Genomic DNA, 26,171 nt, shown 5'->3' with positions numbered 1-26,171 from the left:
CGCAGATGATGAAATTGTTACTCCATCCATTACAGATAAGTCAAATAAAATTTGTGAGATCTGTGACAAAACTGATAAATCTGTAGAATGAAATGTCGGAAATGTTTGAATGGCACATTGCATTTCTTCGGACTTATAATTGTTTGATAATAATACTGGTTGGATTTTAGAATATAATGCTAAGTTATGTGATGATAATTGATTAGGAATCGTTTTGACTAAAACCGATAATAATTGAAGGCAAAATAATCGTACTTTTCGTACATCAATCAATGAGTTTTGATCGTCTAACATCATTATCAAAAAGTCAGTAACCGGCAATGTTTGTTTTTGTGCGATGGAAACGAAGATGTTCAAAACAATATCATTTTGTTCGGATGTCTTGAAGCGTGGTGATCGTGACTTGTCTGTGATTTTGAAAAGGAGTGGAACAATTGTTGATTTGACAAGATCTTGCATTTCAGGAAAATGATCTTGATAAAATTCTCGTGGAAGATTTTCAACAGATGTATGAAGTAACTTTAAAAAGTCTACAGAGCCATTATGCGCTTTGGTTGATTTACATAGCAAATCAAAATATTGAGTAGAATGGGATAAGAAAAATGAAGGATATAAATTTTTCAGAATATTACAACAAAAATCAAGGCAAAAGAGAAGATGCTTTTGTTTGGTTGACCACTTGATTGCTATTTCCCAAATTTCATTGAGGACTTTGTTAAATTGTTCATTTTGTTCAGCAATTGGTGATTTTCCCAAATTGGCAATAATGGACTGTATTGCTGAGAGGAATTTCATTCGGAGTACACCTCTTTCAATCTTTTTTACATTTGACGTGAAATTTGTCAAAAAATGAATAGATGCTTGAGTAAGTTCTGGTGTGTTAAATGAAAGCTGAATGTTAACAATGCCATCAATAATGGTAGCAAAGTTACGGAAGTCATCGTCTTTTTTGCAACTCGCAAATGATTTCCAAAATACATCACTGATTTTTTGTAAATGAATGGGTGATGTTGAAAGTAATGATAGTATAACACCTGCATTAGCTCTGACGTGATTTGGATAAGAATGATGGAGATAATTAATTATAATAGATATTGTGTCAATAGATATTTTTTGACAATCAAATGTAGGGACCTTTAAAGCAGCTTTAAGAAGCTTTGTGAGATACTCGAAAATATCGCATGTAGTTTGTGAAAACATTGTTAACTTTTCTTCTTCTACAATTTGTTTTGTATGAAGTGCTTTGGTGGATTTTTTCTTTTCATCCATAGATGATATAATAATATGTGAGTTTTGTAACATTTGGGAAAATAAATTTGGAAATGATTCTTCGGAATGAAATTGATAAATTAAGCCTTGAACAGCATCTGACATTAGTTTTATTTGATCTAGTGGATTTGTTTGTGCTATTTTTAAACCATTTTTGAAAACATTTCCGATTTTTGTATTTTTCTCTAATTCTTGAATTTTATTTGTCAATGTCGTTGGAGGCAAATTAACGCATAAGCAAAGCTTAGCAACAGTAAGAATATGCCATTGTTCAGCAAGATGATCAATTGTCTTCAATAAATTTTCCCTACTCATTATTTTATATTTCAGATAAAACTTTTTAAATGGTATAACAAAGTAAAACGAAATGTGATATGAAAGCATTAAATGTTTTATATTTATTTTTGCTTTTTTTATCTATTTGATATGGAAAACTATAATATCCTAATGTTCTCTATTAGTGTACCTTTTTGTTGATAAAACCTCTTGTGTGTCAGATATATATATTGGAATGGAAATTGCAATTATTTTTAAGTCAAAAAAAATTTGCTTAAAATTCATCATCTTATCCTTAACGATTACTTAATATTAAAATGCATATCATTTATTTGTGCTGCAGTAATATCTTTGAAGTGATTTCATGCTTAACGTTCTCTGTTATAAAAGTGCCCAAAAGATGCAAGTTGGAAGCAGCGAAAGAATGATTATCATGGAATTTAAGGCATGCACACAACGCCTCAGGAAAGGAATACTTGTTCAGCCATATGTAGCAAATGTTTTTCAATGGCAAGTTACATTAATGCCACACGCAGGATTTTTCCAAGACAGAATTTTAACATTTGTCATACAATTCAAGAACTTTCCTGCCTCGGTACCAAAAGTTATATTTCAACCTGGAACAATGCACCCAATGATTGATCCATCAACGAATCAATTTGATTGTTCAGAAATGTTTTCTGAATGGAATGTTTCCGTTCGTGTTTATACCCTTATTAATTTCATATATGATTCTTTCATAGAAATTTCAATTCCATCCAATCATTCTGTTCCAGATTTAGAATCTGCTTCCCTTCTCAAACAAGGCGGAAATGCGTTTCAAAATAGAGCTCTTAAGTCTTTGCATCATCCTCCAGATCCATCTGAAAAGAGCGAACTTAACATTCCAAAACGATGGGGAAATCAAAAAGAGAGAATTGCACATGTTCTTGTTGCAAACATAAAAAATAGCGAATTTTAAAAGGATTTTAAGAGCTTATGTCAATATGGATGATTAAAAATTTTCATAAATGTCTTTCCGTTTATCGTTTACAACAACAAGAAAATTTTGAAAACGATATGTTGAATTGACTCTTTTTTTCAGCGTTTTATTTTTACCACCAGAAATTTGAACCGGCCGACGGTTTTATTCATTATCTGAACTTTTTGTGATAAATGAATGGGTGAATATTCATTGAAAAATTACGAGATTTTACGTAATTAAAGATTTTTGAATGCAAGTGTGGTTGTAATAAATATTTGTCATTTAAATTTTCTCCAAAAATATATTTTTACTCATGCACTCACTTCCTTGGATGCTAATAATTTGTACACAAACTTTCCACCATACACCCATATTTACTGATAAGATATTCTTTAAGAGCAATGTAAGTGGTCAAAGATTTAAATCTAGTAGTGATTTATATGCAAATAATGATCAAAATACAAATGAAGCAAAATATCCTTGCTTATTTTATTCTCGTTTTATCAGGAATTTTAGTTGTTCACAAAATAATCAAATATTTTTTGATATTTTTTCAAGGTATTTCTTATCAAAACGCTCATTTATACTCACAACAACAGTCAAAAGAAATTTAAGTATTGGTAATTCAATGATTCCTATAAGCAATGAACATGTTAATGTTAATTCTAAATATTTAGTTGACTTTAATTCTTCACAAACTTTCAAATTATTTATATTTGTTATTTTCTTTATATTATTTTTCTTTGAAATAAGAATTTCCTTTGTAAAATTTGGACGAAACAAAAAGAAATATAATTACAAAATCCTATTTCTTTTTTTCCTTACACAAACATTTGAAACATTCCATGACAACGGAACACTTATTATATACAGTTCTGATGATTATAATTCTCTTACTTATCCAGAAATAAATGCTGTAACTCATGCTATCATTTATAATAATATTGACGGAACTAATGTTTTTTCTCAATTTCCTTTATTAGCTTCAGCAGAAATTGGTAATTCAGTCACTTTAATTGGAAATTCTCTGTTTTCTTTATGTTCATCATTAAAATCAGTAATTATTGGAGAAAGTGTTCAATCGATTGGAAATAATGCATTTTATCAATGCAGATCATTATCAAGTGTTAATATGAAAACTAATGTAATTACAACAATTTCTCTAAATGCATTTCGCCAATGCGCTTCATTGGAAAGAATCACAATTCCGCAATCAGTAACTAAAATAGAAACAACTTCTTTCACAGAATGCAGTAGTCTTACATTTTTTGATGTATCCGATGAAAATTCTGTTTTTAGTAAGGATATTAATGGAATTCTTTATGACAAATATTATACGAAAATAATATGTTATCCAATTGGAATTACTAATACACAATTTGAAATACCAAACACTGTTATATCAATTGAAAGTTATTCATTTTATTCAAGTAAATTAACAAATATTGTAATACCAAATTCAGTCACAACAATTAGCATGTATTCATTTTATAATTGTGTATTTACTAATATTATAATTCCAGAATCAGTTACATCAATTGGTATGTATTCATTTGGTAACTGTTCTAACCTTAAATGTATATATTTCACTGGTTATAAGGCACCAACAACTGTAAGTAACGAAGCATTTAGTAGTACATCAGTAACTACTGTTATGACATCTAATTTATATGATGGCTCAACATTTGGTCTATTATCTGTAAATAAAGAAACGCCAATTGAACAATGTGAACAATATTCATGGCCAACACTTACATTCACAAAATCTAATACATTTTCCAAATCGAATATATTTTCACAGTCAAATACATTTTCTAATTCGAATACATTCATACAATCGAATACATACACTAAATCAAATACATTAACTAAATCAGACAAATTTACACAGTCAAATACTAATAGTCAATCGAATACATTTTCTAATTCGAATACACTTCTAACATCAGAGCAATTTAATGGAACATATACATTGATATTTACTGAGTCAATTACATTAACAATTGTACCGAAAACAATTTACATTAACTCGTTAACACTTTCTAAGTTTGGTTCATTATATTCATATGTTAATACTTCGTTTGTTTATTATGATTATACAGTTATACAATATTCATTATATGTTTCATATTATTCCGGATTTTATACATTGAATTATAATGATAACAATGAAATAAATGATAAAAAAAGTAATAATTTGATAATCATCATTTCTGTTTGTGTTGCTGTTGTAGTTATTATAATTATCATAGTTGTAGTTGTAATTTTTGTGCATAAAAATAAAAAAATTAGTACCGAAATTGATCATGAAAATATGAATAATGAAACAACTGATATATCAATGAATAATGCTATGAACTTCTCGAATGTGGATGAAGATCCTTTCGCTGAAGACTTTAAAGAAAACGATTTCTTTCAGAAAAATGGATAATAAACGCAATAGCTATCTATTTGAACTTGTGACCTTTCATTAATAAAAATATTCGTATTTTTTTATATAAATTTTTTAACTTTTTAAATCAATTTGATGAAATTAATTGTAATCAAATTATTGTGTTAAAAAAAAAAGTGAATTAAAATTTGCTATAATTAATTAACCTGATAAATATTAAAAGAATTTTCATTAACATCATCGTTAAATTTGGTACAAAGAAACAAAATAATCATCGGGTTTTAGGGCACCCCAAATTATTTTTTATGCTTCCAAATACTAAAAAACAAAATATTTTAGAAGTAACTGAAAATAACAATACTTTAAAAAGAGAAAATGAAACTACAAAAAAATCAGATGAAAACATGAAAATATTAAATTCTTTATATAAAATTATATTTAATTTAAATGAAGGAAATATTGAGTTGTCAATACAGCAAACAATGAAGTTATTTGATAATAATTTACCGCTTTCATTTAATTTTGTCATAAGTGACTTAATTTATTTTTCATTTTGTTCACAAAAAAATAATATTAATTTCTTAATAAGTTATTTAGAAATAATTCAAACAAAAGAAGAAGAAATTACCAATAATAAAATCATTGAAACTTTTGTTGAACATATCTCAAAATTTAAAACACATGAAGCATATTATCTCATTGAGAAAATGATTGAACGAAATTTAATTGACGTAAACATCACAAAAAAAATTGATTCACCATATTTTGCACATTATAAGTCCAATATAGAAATAATGAATTTACAATTCACACTATTTTTGAAGCAATTTGAAAAAAATCGAGAAAAGCTTTCAAAGAATGATTGGGAACTTCATAAGCAATTAATTGAAGAAGGAGTTAATCCAAATGAAATTGCAAAAATTATCCGAAAAGATGAAATCCTAAAACTTCAAGAGATATCATCACAATCAAATTTTGATTTTAACCAAGAAATTGAGCCATCACTTTATGAAAGATGTTCATTTGTTAATAAATATAATGTTAGATTAATTGATTATGCAGCATTTTTTGGATCAGTTAAATGTTTTAAATATTTACTTATGAATGGTGCAAATATAATTAATGCAGGTAAATATGCAATTGCATGTGGAAATGAAGAAATTATTCATTTATGTGAACAAAATCATTCATCATTTGATAAAGCATATGAAACAGCAATTGAATTCCATCAAAATGATGTATTTAAATATGTTTATGAAAAAAAATTTGAAGAAAAACATGATGATATAATGAAGTTTTGTGTTAGTTATGGAAACTATGAAATTATTTCGTTTTTAGAAAATGAAGAAGGAACTAAAGCAGGTGAAAACGCAATAAATGAAGCAGCAAAAATTGGAAATTTATATCTAATTAAACATTTTCTCCAAAATAATCAAATTCCAAATGATATTTTGGTTTTTGCTTCATTATCTGGTAACACTGAAGTTGTTCAATATATTCTAGAACAAAAAGGCATTGATATTAATGCTAAAGATATTTATTCGTTTTATTTCGATTATGTCTTAATGACTTGAAAATTAAAAATAACATTTGGAAATCATTCATATTATTTGAAACAGCACTTATAAAAGCATCTGTAAATGGTTATAAAGAAATAGTTCAATTACTTCTCGAACAAGATGGAATTGATATTAATGCTCAAGAAATTTGCTTATTTTATTAAATATTTTTTTCATTAGTACAGAATTTAAAAGGAATATTTGGAATTTATTCGAAATATTTAATACAGCTTTTTTTTTAGCATCTACAAATCAGCGCATAGAAATAGTAAAGTTATTTCTTAAGCAAAAAGGATTTGATATTAATGCTAAAAATTTTCATTTGTTTTATTCGAAATTTATTACAATAATTTAATGGAAATTATTTGAATTATTTTTTACACCTTTAATGCTTGCATGTTTTATGAATTTACCAGAAGTTGTAAAGCTTTTCCTTGAACAAGAAGGAATTGATATTAATGCTGAAAATTTTTATTTATCTTATCGAATATTCTCTTAAATAAAATTTAATTTCAGGATAATATTTGGAAATTATTCATGTAATTTCAAACAGCACTTGTTTTAGCATCTGGAGCTGGTAATATTGAAATAGTTAAAATACTTCTTGAGAAAGAAGGAATTGATATCAATGCTCAACGTATAACTTCCTAATGATTTGGTGTTTCAAAATATCAGAGGGAAAATATTAAAAACATTTAAAAGTGCACTTGTTTATGCTTCTACCTATGGTAAAACCGAAATAGTTAAATTGCTTCTTGAAAAAGGTGCCAATAAATAATAAATAAGATTACCTATTATTTCTCAAGGTAAGCATTATTTTTAAATTCAGAAAAAAAATCCATAATATTACAATGAATTCCACAAAATTTCCGAATTTTAATTACGCCATATTAATGTTTTCTATGGCTTTAAGAGGAATTATCCTTAAAGTTTTAATGTTAACCTAAGTTATAACTTTTGGTATTGTTTAACCCACAAAAAATACAAGTATTATTACATATAATGTTTTTTTAAAAAATGTTATTTATTAGTTATGATGAATATTTTAAATATTTAAATATATTTTAAAATGAATAAGATGATTTAGTTATAATATAAGCACATACAACACTTTACTCAATCATAAGATAACAAAAAAGTCGAACGATAAATTCGATTCTTTTGTTTGTTATGAAAAGAATTTAGCTTAACACAATTATCTAAAATAATCAGAAATTATTCCATATCCATTTGGATGAAAACACCGATATTTCTGAATACCGTTTGAGTGGTAATGACCATAGCCGGTTTTTTAACTGTGAGTTTTGAATGCGCACCGATAAAATAATGAATGAAAAACCTTTGCGATAAGGCCTTCTGAAATCATTATTTTCCATTTGGATGTTTCTGTTCATCCAATGCGCATTATGCCTTAAATTAAATGAAACATGCACCGATGAAAATCGTGACTATAATTGTGGTGATCCATTAGTTTGTTTAAATGGAACATGTCAATTCTGTGCTACAACAGACCAATGCCACAAATATGATCCACACTTTTACTGCAGATTCAACAAGAAGTATCAACAAAATATTTGTAATTATGAACCATTACTTCATCCTTGGGATACTCGTTTAATTATTGGTATGATATGCGTATTCATCGCTGGTATTTTCGTGTCTGGTGCCGGTATTGGTGGAGGTGGTCTCTTTGTACCCATATTAATTCTAGTTGTTGAATTCCCATCAGAATATAGTATTCCCACTTCTAAAGCACTTATTTTCGGAGGTTCTTTAGCCGTTACAATCTTTAACCTCCGTAAGCGCCATCCATTCTATGACCGACCACTTATCAATTATAATGTTGCTTGTTGCATTGAACCAATTTCATGGCTTGGTACTATCTTAGGTGTTATTTTTAACTCTGTTATTCCAGCTTGGCTCTTATATATTGTACAATTTATCCTTCTTTCATATACAGCATATTCCACATTAATGAAAGGTATCAAAGACCAAAGAAAAGCTAAAGCCCTCAAAGAAAACCCAGACAGCATGGAAAGTAACCTTATTTCCAACACACCAGGCCAATATTCAGGACCTGCCTATTCTAAGAAGATATTAATTCTTTTAGGTGTTATATGGGCAATATTTCTTGTAGTTGCCTTCTTACGTGGTGGTGATGGTGCCGATTCTATCATTGGTATTGAATTTTGTTCCACATGGTATTGGGTATTAACATTTGCACCATTTCCAATCTATGCCTTAATTAACTGGTGGATGTACACCATTGCCAGGAACTATCCAATTGTTGGCAAAGATGCCGATATCAGTGCAAAAACTGCATTTGTATTAATGATGTCTGGCTTCATCGCTGGTATCGCGGCAGGCTTCTTAGGTATTGGTGGTGGTATGATCAAAGGTCCTATGATGCTTAAGCTTGATATTGAAGCTGAAGAAATGGCGGCCACATCAACATTTATGATTTTGTTAACTTCTAGTGCCACGTCCATCCAGTATATCGCGGAAGGTGTGATGCCTGTTGCCGAATTCGCGATCTTTTCTGCTGTCGGATTTGTGTCGTTTTTGATCGGCGTCATATTCTTGAGGTGGTTAGTGAAGAAGATGGGCAACAGGTCACTTTTCTTGTACTTTTTGGCTGCGGTTATTGCGGTTTCTGCGGTTATGATGACGGTTGTCGGTGTGAAGGAAATCATTTTCATAAAGAAGAATGGTGGATCAATGGGATTCAAATCATTCTGTGACTGAAAGAATAATAATAAATGATAAATAATTCATATTTTAAACCTTTTACTTTTTCGTGAATTATAAATTAATTCATTTCTTTGATTGTTCCTTCGGTTTGAGTTAATGATAGTTATTGAATTACTTGGAAAAAATCATAGCTAAAATTTTGTAAGGAATGATAATGTAAATTGAAATTTCAAAAGAAAAAAAATATTAAATAAGGATATGATCTTTATACATTTTTTGATTACGAATTTCAAAAACTTTTAGGAATGTAAGTCGAAATTCAGAAACATAATAAATCATGAAAAATTGCATATATGATTTGGGCCATTTGGTTTTGGCAATTGTTCTATGGTTTGCTTTGGTTGTTGGTCATTATTAAGAATTTGAAATATCTTGGTAATTAATGTTGCAAATGCTTCATAAATATTAATGTTCTTAAGAGATGAAGTTTCATAAAAAATGATGTTCTCTTTTTTGCTGTATTCTATTGCTTCTTCAGTTGAAACTTCTCGATTTTCATTAAGATCACATTTTGATCCAATAAGCATAATTACAACTTTGCTATCTGCATGTTGTCGAACATCTCTTAGCCATAATTTAATACTATTAAATGAATCTCTATTTGTAATGTCATATATTAAAATAGCACCAATCGCATTTTTATACCATTTTGTAGAGATATAAAAATGCTCACCAAAAGAAAGCACTAAGGTCTGTGCAAAAACAATTATGTCCTTTATTTCTAATTTTTTGTTTATGAAATCAACACCAATTGGATTGACATAATGTTTTATAAATTCATCTTTGTCAAGGCGCATAAGAAAGCTTTTCTTTCCTACACCAAATTCGCCACATAATACAATTTTGCAAAAAAATTGGCTTTCTCTTTCTTGGACTTCCAATTTTAAAATAAACTACAGAAAACGAAAACGTAAATCTCGAGATGAAGTTCGAGGAACACAATTGTAAATTCCTTTAGATATAAACTTTTTACCAAGAATATATAAATCTCTAAGGAATTCTTAAAGGCGATTTTGTTATTCATGAATCATTTATGGATGCACTCTTAAATTTCTTCATCAAAAAAAAATGATTCATATAAAATTTTAATAAATATCATGAACATCGCATAAAAATCAAAAATTCTGTAGTTGCAGTAGAAAATGACTGATGACTGCGATGAAAAGCCAAATTATAAAAATTCCAAACATTTAATCCTAGCTATCCCAAAACTGGTTGAACTTGAAAGTATTGTATTAGGTTTAACCGAAGAAAATTTCTGGCATCGGTTCAAGACACAGTGAAAATATTCGATTCAAATCTTCCCAAAACATTTAATATTATTGCATGCAAATTAGTATATAATGCATTTTAATCACAAAGCTTAATTTAACTTAAATGATAAATATCAAATTCTAAATTTTAACAGATTCCTTAAAAATAAAGTCAATTTGTTCATTTAATTTCTGGTTCCATATCACTTTCATTTAGCCAGGGAAGTCTCTTATGCACATCGCTTCCAACGTTTACACTTATATACATATCCTGAATTCCGAATTCGATCAATTGCTCTCTAATTTCGTTTGTCAGCTGGTTTTTAGCAGTGTATGCCAATGCTTTAATTGATAATAATCCGATTACAGTTTTAGCCAAAGATTTCCATTCTTCAATTGGTTTCTTATTCGGTTCATTCACGAATTCTTTTGCATCTAATGCAATAATATTAAACTCTTCTTTAAGTTGTTTAGCTCCAAATGCTTCAGCAAGTTTTGGTAATCGTAAATAAGTTCGTGGATGATCAGGCTTTAATAACAATGTGTACCTTGAGTCAATTCTTGCAAGGTTCCACATTTTTAATTGCGTTGCTGCAGTGGCACGGTTTGATACAATCGCAAAAGGCGCATGTAAATACCATCGGCGCGACGGTTGGGCTGCCTCGGCAAAACCGCGCTTCGCAAAAGTGAACTTACGTAAAGATTCCAAATAATTACGGTTTGTCAGAAGATCTCTGCCGTTTTGAAGGAACTCGTTCGCAAGGAGTGTCATCTTGGTTTTGAACTCTTTGGAGAGCTCCCAGTTAGGATTAGGGGCATTTTCTTGGGTATCTTTGATGAATTTTTTGTTGGCATTACCTCGAATGAGTTTACGTAAATCAACAACAAAATCTGGCCAATCACGAAGTGCTTCTACTAAATAATGACCATGTTGGCGAACATCATCGTTCTTGTTGCCACATTGAAAACCATCTGGAAATTCTGGATTACCAGGCGCAATTTTACTAAGTTCAAGTTCACCAAAAACAACTTTGAAAGTGATATTGTTCTTCTTGTTCTCTTCTTGAGCAAGTTTCTTCCATTCAGGGCTTTTTTCAGAATATGCAAAAATAATATTAGCCCATCGAACAACAAGATTATCATCTTCAAAAATGCCGTCTTCATCAAATTTGCAGTTGATAAGTGCTTTGGCATGTTCGATCGTACGAACAGGTTTTGTATTTGGATAACGATTTCTTCGACCAATTAATTTCAAATAACATGATAACAGTTGACTGCGAGCTCCCATGTTGTCTCTGTGATTGAGGCGGATAATCTCTTCATATGCATATGTGCTAACATCTAATTGTTCACTTTGAAATGCGATGCTTGCAATATCCATAAGAAGACGCATATATGGACGTGAATAACTAATGCTATAAAACATGCCATCTTCTTCAAATACATTTTGGTACATTGTCCTGGCAAAATTTATTGTTTCGCGAATTGCGCAGATAACTGTGTCTCCATCACAATTAGCATTTAGTGTGCTGCATAAAATGCGCCATGCATCAACACAGCTTGGATCAAGAGATAATGCATGAAATGCCATTTTTTCTGCCAACTGATTTTGACCAGTACTTAAAGCAGTTGTGGCTTTATTGGCAATGGTGAATGCGCGCTCTTCTTCTTTGGTGACAGGTCCATGCATTGATAAAAACATTCTTTCAGAATATATGAAATGTGGAAGATTAAATTGCTTATAATCATCATCACCTGCATATCTTCTATTTGGGTCAAAACCACCAAAGAGACCTTGAATATTTTCTCCTTCAGGTAATTCCATTAAAGCCTTTTCATAAAAAATTGAATATGAACAAATCACGCAGTCGGCATTGAAAATTGCTCTGAAAATTGGTGTAAAGTAGTAAAAAAGTAAGATTCTTAACGGATACATGGCCGTTTAGTAATTAACTTTTTGATTGAGAAAACATAATTTTATTTGCACACAAGCAAAAGAATTTCCTTCATCTGTTGCCAACAATAAGTTTTTCGATTCCTTTTGTGAATTGTTCAATACAAATGTTTGATTATGAAAAATCTGTTTGTACTCATTTTTAAATACAAAATAATTCATGTTATTAAATACATTTAAAACAAAAGCTATGTGGCTCAAGTTTAAATTTGAAACAAATTTAATTAAAATCGTTTTATAAAAAATTCTGATTAGATTGAACTTCGATTTAATGTTGAATATTTTTTGAAATGAATTCTGGTAAATAAGGGTCTTATGCTCTAAATTGCTAATCTCAAGGAAAGAATTTTTAAAAACCAAATTTTACGATGTACAGACTAAATCTTGTGAAATATCATAAAGAAAAGGTTCGCTTTCTTTTATCAAAGAAATTGTTTTTAGGTTGATCAAAGGAACCATTTCGCAATTTGAAGAAATCATACTACGAAATAATACAATATAGATGCATCTAAAAATGGTTGTTCATGTAAGGAACAAATTACTTTCTCGTGTAATTTAATTGGCTTGCTTTAGCTTCTTTAAATCTACTTGAATTAATTATAATGTTGCATGCAATAAGTTGCCAACTTATTTGTTTGAGCAAGTTAAAATTTAAACGTTCGTTTATAACAAAAAGATGATAACATTTGAAATTGATATAAAAATGGCGCCATAAATTTCACAATTTTTCAATCGAATACGTTATGATTCAATTCACTTTGCCAATGAATTCAAATTCTCCGCAACGCAAATATCTCGACCTTGATGTTCTTATGAACCGAATCCGCCAAAGGGTTGTTGAACGTGGTGCTGTTGGTATCAAAGGAATTGGCCGTCTTTTCAGAATTGCTGATGATAATACTGATGGCTTTATTGATCTTCATAATGAACTTCCAAAACTTTTAAGTGAAATAGGTGTTATTGTTAACAAGACCGAACTTAATGAGCTGATACGTCTTTTTGATAAAAATGGTGATGGAAAAATCAGTTATGATGAATTTCTTTACCAAATTGCTCCTCCATTAAGTGAAGAACGTATCAAATGGATTAACAAAGCATTTGATAAGCTTGATGTTGATGGATCTGGTCTTGTTGAAATATCTGATTTGGAGGCTGTTCATAATCCAAAGACCAGTGAACTTGTTAAAATGGGCAAGACAACTGCAAACGCAATATTTACCCATATGCTTCGTTCATACGATGATGATGGCGATGGAAAGATTTCACGTGATGAATTCATTGATTATTATCGTGAAATATCACCATCAATTGATAGTGATGAGTACTTTGCTACAATGATGAAAAATGCCTGGAAACTTTAAATAAATGAAAATTTTTAAATATTTGAATTTCAAATTTCAAAATAACATAAAGTCATTTTTATTTATTTGTCTTTTACGTAATTCAAATTTCATTAAATGCCTTATAATAAGATGAATTTGGTATATATTTTTATTTCAAACTCATTTTCGGAATAGAAGTATCTCAAAATCCATTAAATGATTTCCTTATTATTGATTGACAAAATAAAAAATCCTTAAAACGAGTGCCTCACTATTGACCAAAAATATTAAAATAACTTAAAGGTAAACAATCATAAATTTAATTATTATGCAACATTATTTTATCTTAGATGATTCTTGGGTTTTAAAATGAAATTGCAAATTCATTTCAAAACAAAAATAAGAAAAGATACGAAAAATTTTGTTTTTCTTCAATTAAAAAAAATAAACTGAATATTTAGATATTTATTTATATATTAATAAAATGTTCTTCTTTGAAATCCTCTGCAAATGGATCTTCATCAACATTTGATATTTGTGTAGCTGTGAATGTATCAATACTATTATTTTCATTTGCTTCTACACTTATTGCATTTTCATTTTTGTTTTCATTATGAGAACGAACGATAAAAATTACAACAAATAAAATAATTAAAATAACAACAACTACAACCCAAACAATAATAATAATGAGAATGTTATTATTCGATTGATTTCCATTGTAATTTTGTTCATTTTGTTGAATAATTGTATAAAAATCTGAATAATAATATACATAAGTTGAATATTGATAAATGGTATAATTATAATAAATGAATTCAGTAAATAGATATGTAATTGATTATGATAAAATTGTTACAATATATGTGTTCGTTAAAATTGAATAACTAATAATAGTTTGGATATGTGATGAAGATAATTCTAATGTTAATGAATGTGATAACGTTGTATAGAATTCATTTGTATTATCATTTATAAATGTATTCGGATTTGTAAATGTATTACTTTGAGTGAATGAATTTGAATCAGTGAATGAATTCGATCCAGTCAATGTATTTGATCTTGTGAATGGATTTGATTTAGTAAATATGTTTGATCTTGTGAATGGATATGATTCTACAGGTGTAAACATTGTATAACTCCCTTAGGCTGCTTCAATAATTAAGTTAAAACTTCCGAATGTGTTACTTTGATAAGTATCCAATAGCATAATTTCGATTTAATTGTATCACTAAAAGTATTTTCGTCAATTGTAGGTTCTGCATCTCCATAAAAATAAAAACATCTGAGTTGTGTACATCTATAAAATGCATTATATCCGATTGATTTCATATTTTTACTAACAAACTATCTGGTGGTACCGTATGAGAAATGGTAAATGATTTTAACTTAGTACATGAATAAAATACAAAAACATCGAAAATTAAAATATTAGACCATGGTCTAATCCTGATAATTATCTAATTGGTATTCATATAAATAGTAAAATTACAATATATTAGCACACAAACAAATAACATTGACTTTTATCACATTGAGGAAGGCAGAATCATCCACTATATCTTTAGTACTGCAGCACCTTTAACTATTTGGTACTGTTAGGAAGAATCACTTTGTTATCAAAACAAACCTTTGATATCGAGCGGAATGGGAAAACTCGATTTTCTTCCCTGGAATAACAAGACGAATATACTATAATTGACAGTACTCAGAGAGGGAAAATCTGTTTGATTTATAATTAAATCAAGATCAATTATTGAGACTTTTTTGATTCATGATTCAACATTTGTCGTTGCTTGATAGATAACTTGAGATCATATTTTATATATAGCAATGTGACTTAAAGCCTTCCAATATCACTATTTGGATTGTTTTCGATTTTTTATTTGAATTAACTTCTATTTCATATCAATTTTTCTTCTAAAGATCTATAAATTTAAATATTTAAAAAATGAATAGGCAATTAATCATCGTTATGTTGCTTTCGTCATCGAAATGATATCAGAATTTTCTGAATAAAAATTTTTCGTGAATATTTTGTCAATGAAAAAGTATAAATATTTACCTACAAGGACACAAATCTAATACTTTACAAATTAATTTTTCTGAAATACCGGTTGTGTTTGAGCGGTTTTTTCGGGCAGTGTAATTTATAAAAAAGTTCGCTACAGTTGCACTTCACCTATCAATAGCCGTGCAAATTAAATACTTGCCTCAGAAAATAATCGTTCGCCCATTCAATCTTTTTGTGTAGCAAACCAGAACTTTGGAGGCATGAATTTTTTGCTTTCTCTGTTTCTTATCTATTTAAATCATATTTTATCTGATGAAAGCCAAAAATCTTCCTATCTTTCCTATGCTTCTGAACTAAGTGAAGATGTTTATACTATTTCATTCCCAAATTTTGATAAATGGGAAGACCAGGGATCTGGTGGAACAATTGACTCCTCTGGTCAAGTAGTCACTGTAAGTCCTGGAACAAGTACAAGCGATTGCTATAAATTTTGCGCAACAATTACAAGTGAGGATATCCCTAATAATAAGAAATACGCATATGCTCGAACTGTTTGCAATGCTCACAGTTCTAATAAGAATACTGGTGCACAATGTTATGTCGATATGACAAGAACAAGAAATATTCAACCTCGTGTTATCTACCAATACGGTGCTAATTCTAATATCGGAACGTCCACGGTGTATGAGCTCAGTCAACCATGCCCAAATATAAGTGTTGATTATTGTATTTATTTAGAAAACGATGCAGATGATGACAGAGATGCTGTTTTTACTCTTCCAGTCATTGAGCTTTTCAATACGATTGTAGAGTCCAAAGAAATTGAAACCACCACAGAGACGATCAAGCCAAATGTCAAACGTGTCAAAGGCCATGTTCCTTACAATTCACAAGATCCTAAGCTTCACTTATACACATTAAAGCTTACAAACCCACATCCATTCCCTGATACCTTTTCAAGCCCCAACTTTAACTACATTAGCACATCCAAAAACGTTCATCAAGTTCCAATTCTAGCTAACTCCACACACATTATTGGAATTGATATTTTCGCGCGCGACTTTGTTCATTTATGGGAAGTCGAAACATCTTATGACAGTACTGATATGGATTCTCAGTTACTTTGCTTCAGCATGTACATCGAAGTAATCGATAGAAACGGTTTTGACATGCCCTACATCATCCTCGAAAAACCGTCAACGAGCTGGCTTGATGCGCTTGAAAAATGGCACCTCACGTTCCCCGAGATATATAATGAGCAGCCTGGCGGACAAGGTCTGTGGGCTGCCTTCCCCGATCTAGTTTCCATCTTCCCCGATAGTACTGAAGATCGTGACATCTTTGGTGTTCAATTTTTATGGGGACCAGCATATGATGAAGTTAAGCCATATTTATCCACATATTTATATATTGAGCCTTCGTTGATTCATGTTACAATTCCTTATACTCCAGAAACTTATATTCAAGATCTCGAATCTTGTGCAGCTGATACTTCAAATGAAGAACATTTGGCATGTGAAGCATTATTAGAAAACGGTAATCAATACCCTTATGGCCAACTTAATGCTCGTGAAGAAAATGCAGGATGGAATGTCGGATCAGTTGGATATGTTAGTTACACAGGCAAAGCTTATGAATACTTAACAAGTGACCTCAACAAAACCATTTCAACCTATAAAAAACATGAAACTGAATATCATGGAATTGCGGTTGATTCATTTTCCTCAGGATTCCGAATCGACTATGCAACAGATACACACACGCCAGCAAAAGCAGACATTATTCCGTATTATTTAGTAGACTCAGATAATGGTCATTCATATGTACCAAATATCGTTCATTATTTCACACTTTATAAAGATCATTTATCAGATACGCCACGAGGTTTCATGACAAACACTAACTACGAGCCACCACAGTTTACACAGTTCCATGCATGCAGTGGTCACGAAGTTGAAATTGTTGGCGATTCACATCATGTAGAATACACTTCATACTTCCGCGAAAACTTCTGGAAACAACGATACGTACTAGGCTCTCGTCCTATGAGTCAGATTGAAAATACAGATCGAAAATATGCGTTAAGATATATGGAAGAATACTTTTCACTTTTGATTTCATTCGGTTGTGCTCCTTCATATTTCTCTCATGATGCTTCTAGTGAAAGTTTCTTTACCTTGGAATCAATTGACGACATAAATACAGCGAAACCTCAATATGAAAGATGGACTCCAATATTTAGGACTCTTTTGAATGACACTGTATATTATGCAAACCAGCGTGGTATGGTTACAATGGAATTACCTGCTGATGAACAAAATCCTGAATTAACTGATGAAGAAGAACTAAATGCGATGAGTATGTTCTGCGAAAAAGAAGACAAGGCCGTAGATGGTTTCGTTAATTGTTATGTTGCTGCTTTAATAGCTAATAGTGGCACTTACAGCGGCGATGACTTCAAGCGAACTTTAGTTCTCAATGTGAATACAACTCAACAATTGAATTGTTTATTTGTGTCAAATGACATGTCATGTGACGCTGGTAACGGAAAAGTGACTCTGAAGATCGAAGGACTTCCAAAGTACCAAAGGTACAGAGCAGCAGTCATCAGCTTCAAGGCAAGTGATAGCTATGAAGAAGCCGCATCAGGGAGCACACAGTATACAGGTGGAAGCACACAACAAACAGGCGGAAGTACTGGTGAACAAGGACCAGATCAAAGTAGTATGAACGAAAGTGACGAATATAGCGGAGATGATGGTGACGGAGATGATGGCAGTGGGTTAAGTCCAGGTGCAGTTGCGGGAATTGTTATAGCTGTGGTTGTTGTAGCTATAGTTATTGCTGTTTCCATTATTATAGTGCTTAGGAAGAATAAGAAAGCAGACTCAGAGCCATCATTATAATTAGTAAAGGAAAACTCGAAATTAGGAAATTGTACAATTATTATAAATGATTCGAATTACAAATAAACATTTGTGATGATAAGTAATAAACATTTTGTATTGATTTACAGTGTTTGTTGATTTGCTTTGATTTGAAGAAGATTTAATTGCTTCATTTTGTGAATCATTCTTTAAATAATCGATAGAAATAAGAATTTATGAATGTTATTTATGGTTATAATTTTTATTTTGTTGTTATTAAAATACTTATTTTAATATATGTGAAGAATTATAAAACACTACTAAAATACTAGTAACAAGACTTATATTTATCAGAAATGAAGGAGATATATTTGTTAATTATTATTATGAACATAACTTTATATTGGACTTAAAATATTACCAATGCTTAAAGTTATTTTAAAATTTATTACATCATATGGTTTTTAAAAGGAAATCCATGAAAAGGTTATTTTAGTAACTTTAAATGGTTTTCCAAAAAATATAGAATTAGATTACAACAATCATATGACAAATTTATTTATCTATGGACTTGTTGCTCATGACACAACAATCCTTACAGAATATACCACTATGGAAGGAAATTTTCGAAAAATTGCAGCTAAAATTCTTAAAAACTTAGATCCATCAATGCCTAATGCAATATCGGAACAAGGAAATTATATTTTTCAAACACTTACAGACAAAGATAACACAACATTTCTTTGTTTAACAGATAAGAAAGCAATAAGTTCATTACGAACAAATTTTCTTGGTGATTTAAGAAATAAATGGCGTCAAAAATTTGGGAATAATTGTTATTCAAAGTCAGCAAAAACACAAAGTTTCTCAACAGTAATTCAATCTTTATTTGTAACATATAATTCTGAAAGAGCACAAAAACTTGCACAAGCTAAAGAAAACATACAAATAGCACAAGATCAAACAACGCAGAACCTGAAACTTGCATTACAACGAGGAGAGCAACTTGAAGTAATGGCTGCTAAAGCAGATAATTTAAGAGAATCAGCAAAAACTTTTCATCGAGAATCAATTAAAGCAAGAGGCTTAATGTTTTGGCAAAAATGGAAAATCCTTATTTTAATTTTAATTGTAATAGTGATTTTGGTTACTATTCTGTTTCTTTATTTCTTTAAATTTCGTTCTAAATCTTAATAAAATTTTTCTAAAATCTTTTAACGTACTTTTAGTATGGAGAGGGCTGAATTTGTTTTCCAAATATTTTTCGACACAATTAAATTAGCAAATCATGTTGCTCGCCAAACTTTAATAAGTTTTAGTGTTTTTTCACTTCCTCAAATTGAAATAGTTAAATTTTCAAATCAAACAGGTGATTTTCAAATTTCTACTGGAAAAAGAATGAATTTGAAAATGCCATATGTTGAAGTTCTAGAAGAATGTCCACTTTATATCTATATCAAACCATGTTACTCTAAAAATAATGTTGATCGTATTAGTGGATCAATTTCTATAAAGAAACTATTCATCAAATCTATACAAAGCCCAAACACATATCTTAAGAAACAATATCGTGTAGCTTTGAAGAATCAACATCAAGTTTTATTTGGGCAGATCAGTTTTTCTATTACCCTTAATTACACATCAGGCGCACAAATCTATCAAAAACCAATAAATAGAGATACAACTGTAAACGTTAATTCGACCAAATTTCAGCAAACAGCAAAGAAAAAAAATCAAACAAACAAATCTGCTCAAACATTTACTAAAAAACGCACTTCTGTTATACCAGAAATGAAAGATTCTGGTCGTCGTTCAATATTTTACTTCGACAAATCAGATTTAAAAGAAGAAAATCGTGTTCTCCAAGAAGAAATTAATACCCTCACAGAACATGTACACGAACTTAGAGGAATAATAAATGAATATATAAGTGCTCGAACAAGGCCTGCGCCACAACAAAATATATCAAGAAAAACAAGAACAGATTACATATATCAAACTTATAAACCACAAAGAAAAGAATGGAAATTAAGATCATCAGAAGACATACACGTTTCAGACGATGATTTCCAAAGCAAATAATTATAAATACTGTTTATTCTTTTATAAATTAAATTTTTATAAAACCAAATTTTCTTCAGAAATTATTTAATCATTTACTGATTTATAAATATTTGTAATACTTTTTCATACCAAATAACATTTAACATGTTAGAAAATTAATTTCAGTTTTTATAAGAAAGTGATATAAAATTATTTTGTGAAATTATCATTATAGTTTTTCTTGACGGAAGTCTCCGTAGTCTAATGGTTAGAATAGGAGTTTAACACGCTCTTGACGGCAGTTCGATCCTGCCCGGAGACAATTTTTTGAATTTTTTTTTGAATTGACACTTTTGACAAAGAGTTGTGCTCGGATGAAATAAATTTTTCCCAATCAAATAATTAAAAGTTTTTAACATATTTAAACAAGCACTTTCGGATTTGACTATATATATTTTTTTATATTAATTATTGATTGTTTATAAATTTTTGATTCTTTATTATTTCTATAGAAATTCTTTTGAATGAAATATTTTACTTGTTATCATTATTGAACTCATTAATACATTTTACAATTTCATTGCGATTATTTTCTGATGCCAAAACAAGTGCTGTTTGAAAAGAAACAAATAAATACCAAATAATTTAAATAAAAATTAAATTATATTATCACACTTTGTTTGAAACCAAATAATATTTTTAACATTAATATCAATTCCTTTTTGTTCAAGAAGCAATTTCACTATTTCTGTATTCCCATATTTTGCAGCAATCATAAGTGCTGTATCAAATTTTCACATTAAATTCCAAATATTTATATTAAACGTTAATTCAATAAAATATTTATTAAAACATTTAAACAAATTCTTTTGTTATTAATATCAACTCCTTCTTGTTTAAGCAATAATTTAATTACATCAGTTTTTCCATATTTCGCTGCAATCATTAAAGCTGTACATTATCATTTGAATATATTCCAAATATTAATATGAAATATTGAATCATTTATTAATATATTAATTAAAACAAAGAAATTCTTTTTGGATTAATTTCAATTCCTTTTTGTTCAAGAAGTAATTTTACTATTTCTGTATGTCCATATTTAGATGCACACATAATTGCTGTTTTATATAATATATTAAAATTCCAAATCAAATTTTTGGATGTTAAATAATTTAAATAAACATTAAACAAATTAATTTTATAGTTTTTGCATTGAAATTAATGCCTTTTTGCATGAGAAGTAATTTAACAATTTCAAAGTGGCCGTTGAGAGATGCTTTCATCAATGGTGCCCAAAATATTTATTAGAAATTCCAAATTTTTATTTTAAATTTCGATTTTTTGAAAGTAACATGAAATAATATGATAAAATATTTTCTTTATTTACTTTAATTCCTTTTTGTTCAAGTAATAATTTAACAATTTCAACATTTCCATTAACTGATGCTTTAAATAGTGCAGTTTCAAATATTTTAAATATATTTTAAATGTCATAAAGAAATTGCTTAATTTTAAAATAATCATTTAATAAAAGCAATAAACATCTTTTGCATTTACTTTAATGTTTTCTTTCTCAAGAATAATTTTAACAATATCTACTAACCCATTCTGAGCAGCAATTATTAAAACAGTTTGAAATGAAATATTTAAATTCCAAATAATATTTTCATACTTTATAAAATTATCAGAATTAACATAATCTTTTGGTGTTATATCAATTCCTTTTTGAGTAAGAAGTAATTTACCTATTTCAAAATGTTTTTTAATAAATGCCCAAAGTAATGCCGAGTTAAATACTTTGATTAAATTCCAAATTTTAAATTGTAATATTAAATCATTTAAATCGATTTCAAATAAAACAAACATAGATCTTTTGCATTAATATCAAGATTTTCTTTTTCTAGTAGTAATTTTACAACTTCGATCTGCCCATTTTCTGATGCATTCATAAGAGCTGTTTGAATTTATATAATTATATTCCAAAGAACAATAATATAAAGAAACATAAAAACATATAAATATACATCTTTTTCATTAATATCAATATCTTTTCGTGCAAGAAGCAATTTAACCACTTCAATATGACCTTTTTCAGCTGCTTTCATAAGTGCTGTTTCAAAATATTTATTAAAATTCCAAATAATATATTTAAATTTCGAAATATTTAAATGAATTTCTTAAAAATCAAAAAAACATCTTGAATATTAACATTAATATCTTTTTCAAGAAATAATTTTACAATATCATCATAACCTTTCCAAGATGCAATCATTAGTAAAGTAAAAAATACATTGAAACTATTTTAAAACTTTTTATTAAACCTTAAAAAATATTTGGAATAAACCTTAAATCATATAAAAATATAGATGTATAATTATAATCAATTCCTTTTTGTTCAAGAAGTAATTTAACAATTTCTGTATTTCCATTTTCTACAGCAATCATAAGAGCTGTTTTAAATATTATTTTGAAATATAAAATTATAAAAATAAATTTTGAATTTAATTAAAAATCATTATTGATAGCATTAACATTAATATCTTTTTGTTCAAGAATGAATTTCACAAGTTCGATATTCCCCGAGTTTACAGATAATGTTAGAAAAGATTGTTGAATTACGTTCTCTTTAAGGAAATGTTTAAGAAGAAACAAATTTCCAATTTTTACTGATTTCTTAATTATGCTTTCTTTAATTTTCATTCCTTTTTCACATAAATAATAAAAAAGATCAAAATTACTATATAAAACACATTTCCCACCTAAATCTTCTAAGTCGTCAATTTCAACAATATTATTTTCATAAAGATATTTAAAGATATCATTTCGATGAAACTCGATTGCAGTTTCATATGCATTATAAAACGATGAATGATCTTGTTCGCACAAATGAATGATTTCTTCATTTCCGCCTGCAATTGCATATTTACCTGTATTATTTATTTTAGAACCATTTAATAGCAAATATTTAAAACATTTAATTGAACCAAAGAATGCTGCATAATCAATTAATGTGACATTCCAATCGTTAATAAATGAAAATCTTTCATAAAGTGATGGTTTAATTATTTGATTAAAATCAAATTTTGATTGCGATGTCATCTCTTGAAGTTTTTCTATTTCATCATTTCGAATTATCTTTGCAATTTCCAACGGATTAATTCCTTCTTTTACCATTTTCTTATGAAGTTCCCAATTATTTTCTTTGAGTTCTTTTATATTATCTTTAAATTGAACTGAAAAAGGAAGAGAATTTTCGATATTGATTTCATATGGTTGATAATGAATGAAATATAAAGTTTGAATGTTTTGTATCATTTTCGGATTAATTAAGTTTTGCTCCAACAATTTCATTAGGATATAATATGATTCTTGAGAATATAATCCAATAAGATAATGTGTAAAAATTTCAAACATTTTATTTGTAGATTTTTGTTTATCTATTTCTTGTATAAAACGTAAACATATATCAAAATCATTTACTTTAGAAACAAATGATGAATAAATAAGTTGACTAAGAATCATATAAAAAGAACACGGAAAATCATCATCAAATAAATTTATTGTTGCATCAATAGATTCACTTAATTTTTCTTTATCAATATTCCATATAATATTTTGGATTGTTGTAAGATATTCATAAATAGTCATTGACTTCATTTTTTATAATAAATCAAACAAACTTACTCAAATTTAACCGCTAAACCGGCGGTTTTTTAACTCATATGTCTTTAAGAAGATTAACATCTAATCCGAAATACCGACAAGAATTTTTAAAAGAATTAAGAGAGGAAGAAGAAAGAAGTAAATTAGGTAACAGTAATAGTAGCACAAAAGATGAACTTGTCGGCTTTGCATTTTCCCTTGGAATGAAATACATTCAAGACGCAATCAATTTCAAAAATTCTGATCCCGAAAAAGCTGAAACAGCAAAAAAGCAATTTTTAGACTTAGTTCAAAATGCTAAAATTGATGTAAGTTTAGCAGCTGTTTATCCAAATGAAAGACTTCTCATGGAAATGAAGCTTGTTAACGATGATAAACTCTGGGTCACTAAGGTTCTTCACGACCACGAATCTTCTGCAACACCAGATCCACAAATTTCAAAGAAATTAAAATCCTTCATTTGGGCTCTTTCAATGACATATGATCAACTCCTTGATGCGTACACCTCAAAGAAGCAGCCTCCTCAACTTATTACAAAAACATTCCGCATTGAAAGGCCTGTTATTAATCAATTGATCGAACCAAATTCCGTTCTTGTTAAGATAAGTAACTTAAAGGCACCTGATGGGAAGTACATCATTGCTCTTAATTTAGATGATGTACAACCACGATTTCCAATTGATGTTCCTGGAGATACCACAATTAAATATACTTTTTCAGGCATTCAAGAAACTCCTAAAAAGAAGATAAACAAATTTAGGTTGTCTATAACCCTTCTTCAAATCAAGAAAAGCCTTCTTAAAAAAGCAGAAGAAGTTATTGGAACATATGAATTACCAATAACTGTCTTCTCCTCAGACAGTATTTTCGCAAACGAGGCAAGCTTCAAAGTCGAGAAGAAGACCAAGAACGTCTACAGCATGATGCTTTGCTGCGCAATGAGGGAACCGCTGGCTGCGCAAACAACCGAAACCGTTGACAAATTACTTCACCTGTCACCTTCTATCGGCCAGCAGGGCACCCCAGCGCCATCGGGGGCACCCCGTCAGGCACCCGCCAAACCAGCGGCAGCAGCTCCTAAGCCAGCAGCGCCTGCTGCTCAAAAGAAACCACAGCAGCAACAACAGCCACAACAACCACCACCTAAAAAGTCACCTCCTGCAGCAGCGCCACCTCCACAAGTTCCAGATGTGTTCGTTTTGCCGGATTATATGCTTCAATCATTTATTTCTGTGACAGCGTTGGAAATGATTCTCCCGCAAATAGCTCTTTATAAGGATGTCACAACAAAGAACAAAATTCCACAAGATCCAAAGATCATTAAGCAAGGCGAAATTTTGGAAGCTAAAAGAGATAAGTTGGTGTCCGACATCCAAAATGAGAAGTTGTCAATGCAGCAGTATGCAGACCTAATCAAGAAGCAAATTGTTCTCAACATACAGAAAATAAAACAACTTCAGCCTGGAATCGAGAAGGACTACCTCGAAGGAATGACAATGGCTATGAGAGACGAGCATAAAGACCTCGAAGAAGCAATGGCTGAATAAAATTTCTTCATTTGTTAAGTCATTTTTTTCATCTAAACGTAATTGTGCAGACAAAAGTTCACTTTGAGCTCGAAATCGAAGTATGCGGAACAGCCGGGAGAATGCATTAAGGGAGGAGTGAGTTGTTTTCTTTAAAACTGATATTCTTTCGTTTTAATTATTTCTACCGTTTGAAATACGTTATGTAAAGTATTGTTTCAATTCACAGAAATTTGTGTGTTTCTCCAATTTTCTTTATCAATCGGCAACTTTTTGATAACTCCGAACTCAATTTTTGATTATACGAAGGAAATT

At 29.4% G+C, this 26,171-nt stretch overlaps 6 protein-coding genes across 6 annotated transcripts; 5 read left to right on the top strand and 1 right to left on the bottom strand.

The window, feature by feature from the left end:
- Positions 1-1,909: 1,909 nt before the first annotated feature.
- Positions 1,910-2,506, top strand: GO595_010508 (Ubiquitin-conjugating enzyme family protein; the record flags this gene model as incomplete). Its single annotated transcript, XM_067913195.1, has 1 exon — positions 1,910-2,506. The coding sequence occupies one exon, from the start codon at positions 1,910-1,912 to the stop codon at positions 2,504-2,506; it is 597 nt and encodes a 198-aa protein (XP_067769246.1).
- A 5,334-nt stretch (positions 2,507-7,840) lies between these two features.
- Positions 7,841-9,205, top strand: GO595_010507 (sulfite exporter TauE/safE family protein; the record flags this gene model as incomplete). The annotated part of the gene is made up of 1 exon (XM_067913194.1): positions 7,841-9,205. One exon carries the CDS (start codon positions 7,841-7,843, stop codon positions 9,203-9,205), a length of 1,365 nt encoding a protein of 454 aa, XP_067769245.1.
- Positions 9,206-10,645: 1,440 nt separating this feature from the next.
- On the bottom strand, positions 10,646-12,400 carry GO595_010506 (tetratricopeptide repeat protein; the record flags this gene model as incomplete). Its single annotated transcript, XM_067913193.1, has 1 exon — positions 10,646-12,400. One exon carries the CDS (start codon positions 12,398-12,400, stop codon positions 10,646-10,648), a length of 1,755 nt encoding a protein of 584 aa, XP_067769244.1.
- Positions 12,401-13,182: 782 nt separating this feature from the next.
- Positions 13,183-13,779, top strand: GO595_010505 (EF hand family protein; the record flags this gene model as incomplete). The annotated part of the gene is made up of 1 exon (XM_067913192.1): positions 13,183-13,779. One exon carries the CDS (start codon positions 13,183-13,185, stop codon positions 13,777-13,779), a length of 597 nt encoding a protein of 198 aa, XP_067769243.1.
- Positions 13,780-16,014: 2,235 nt separating this feature from the next.
- Positions 16,015-18,660, top strand: GO595_010504 (uncharacterized protein; the record flags this gene model as incomplete). Its single annotated transcript, XM_067913190.1, has 1 exon — positions 16,015-18,660. One exon carries the CDS (start codon positions 16,015-16,017, stop codon positions 18,658-18,660), a length of 2,646 nt encoding a protein of 881 aa, XP_067769242.1.
- A 5,729-nt stretch (positions 18,661-24,389) lies between these two features.
- On the top strand, positions 24,390-25,877 carry GO595_010503 (uncharacterized protein; the record flags this gene model as incomplete). Its single annotated transcript, XM_067913189.1, has 1 exon — positions 24,390-25,877. The coding sequence occupies one exon, from the start codon at positions 24,390-24,392 to the stop codon at positions 25,875-25,877; it is 1,488 nt and encodes a 495-aa protein (XP_067769241.1).
- Between the last annotated feature and the right edge of the window lie 294 nt (positions 25,878-26,171).

Source organism: Histomonas meleagridis (genome assembly GCF_020186115.1).
Source record: "Histomonas meleagridis strain 2922-C6/04-10x chromosome Unknown scaffold_61, whole genome shotgun sequence".
Taxonomy (NCBI): domain Eukaryota; phylum Parabasalia; order Tritrichomonadida; family Dientamoebidae; genus Histomonas; species Histomonas meleagridis.
Note: the sequence above shows the minus strand (reverse complement) of the source record. Positions and strands in the feature narration are given on the sequence as shown.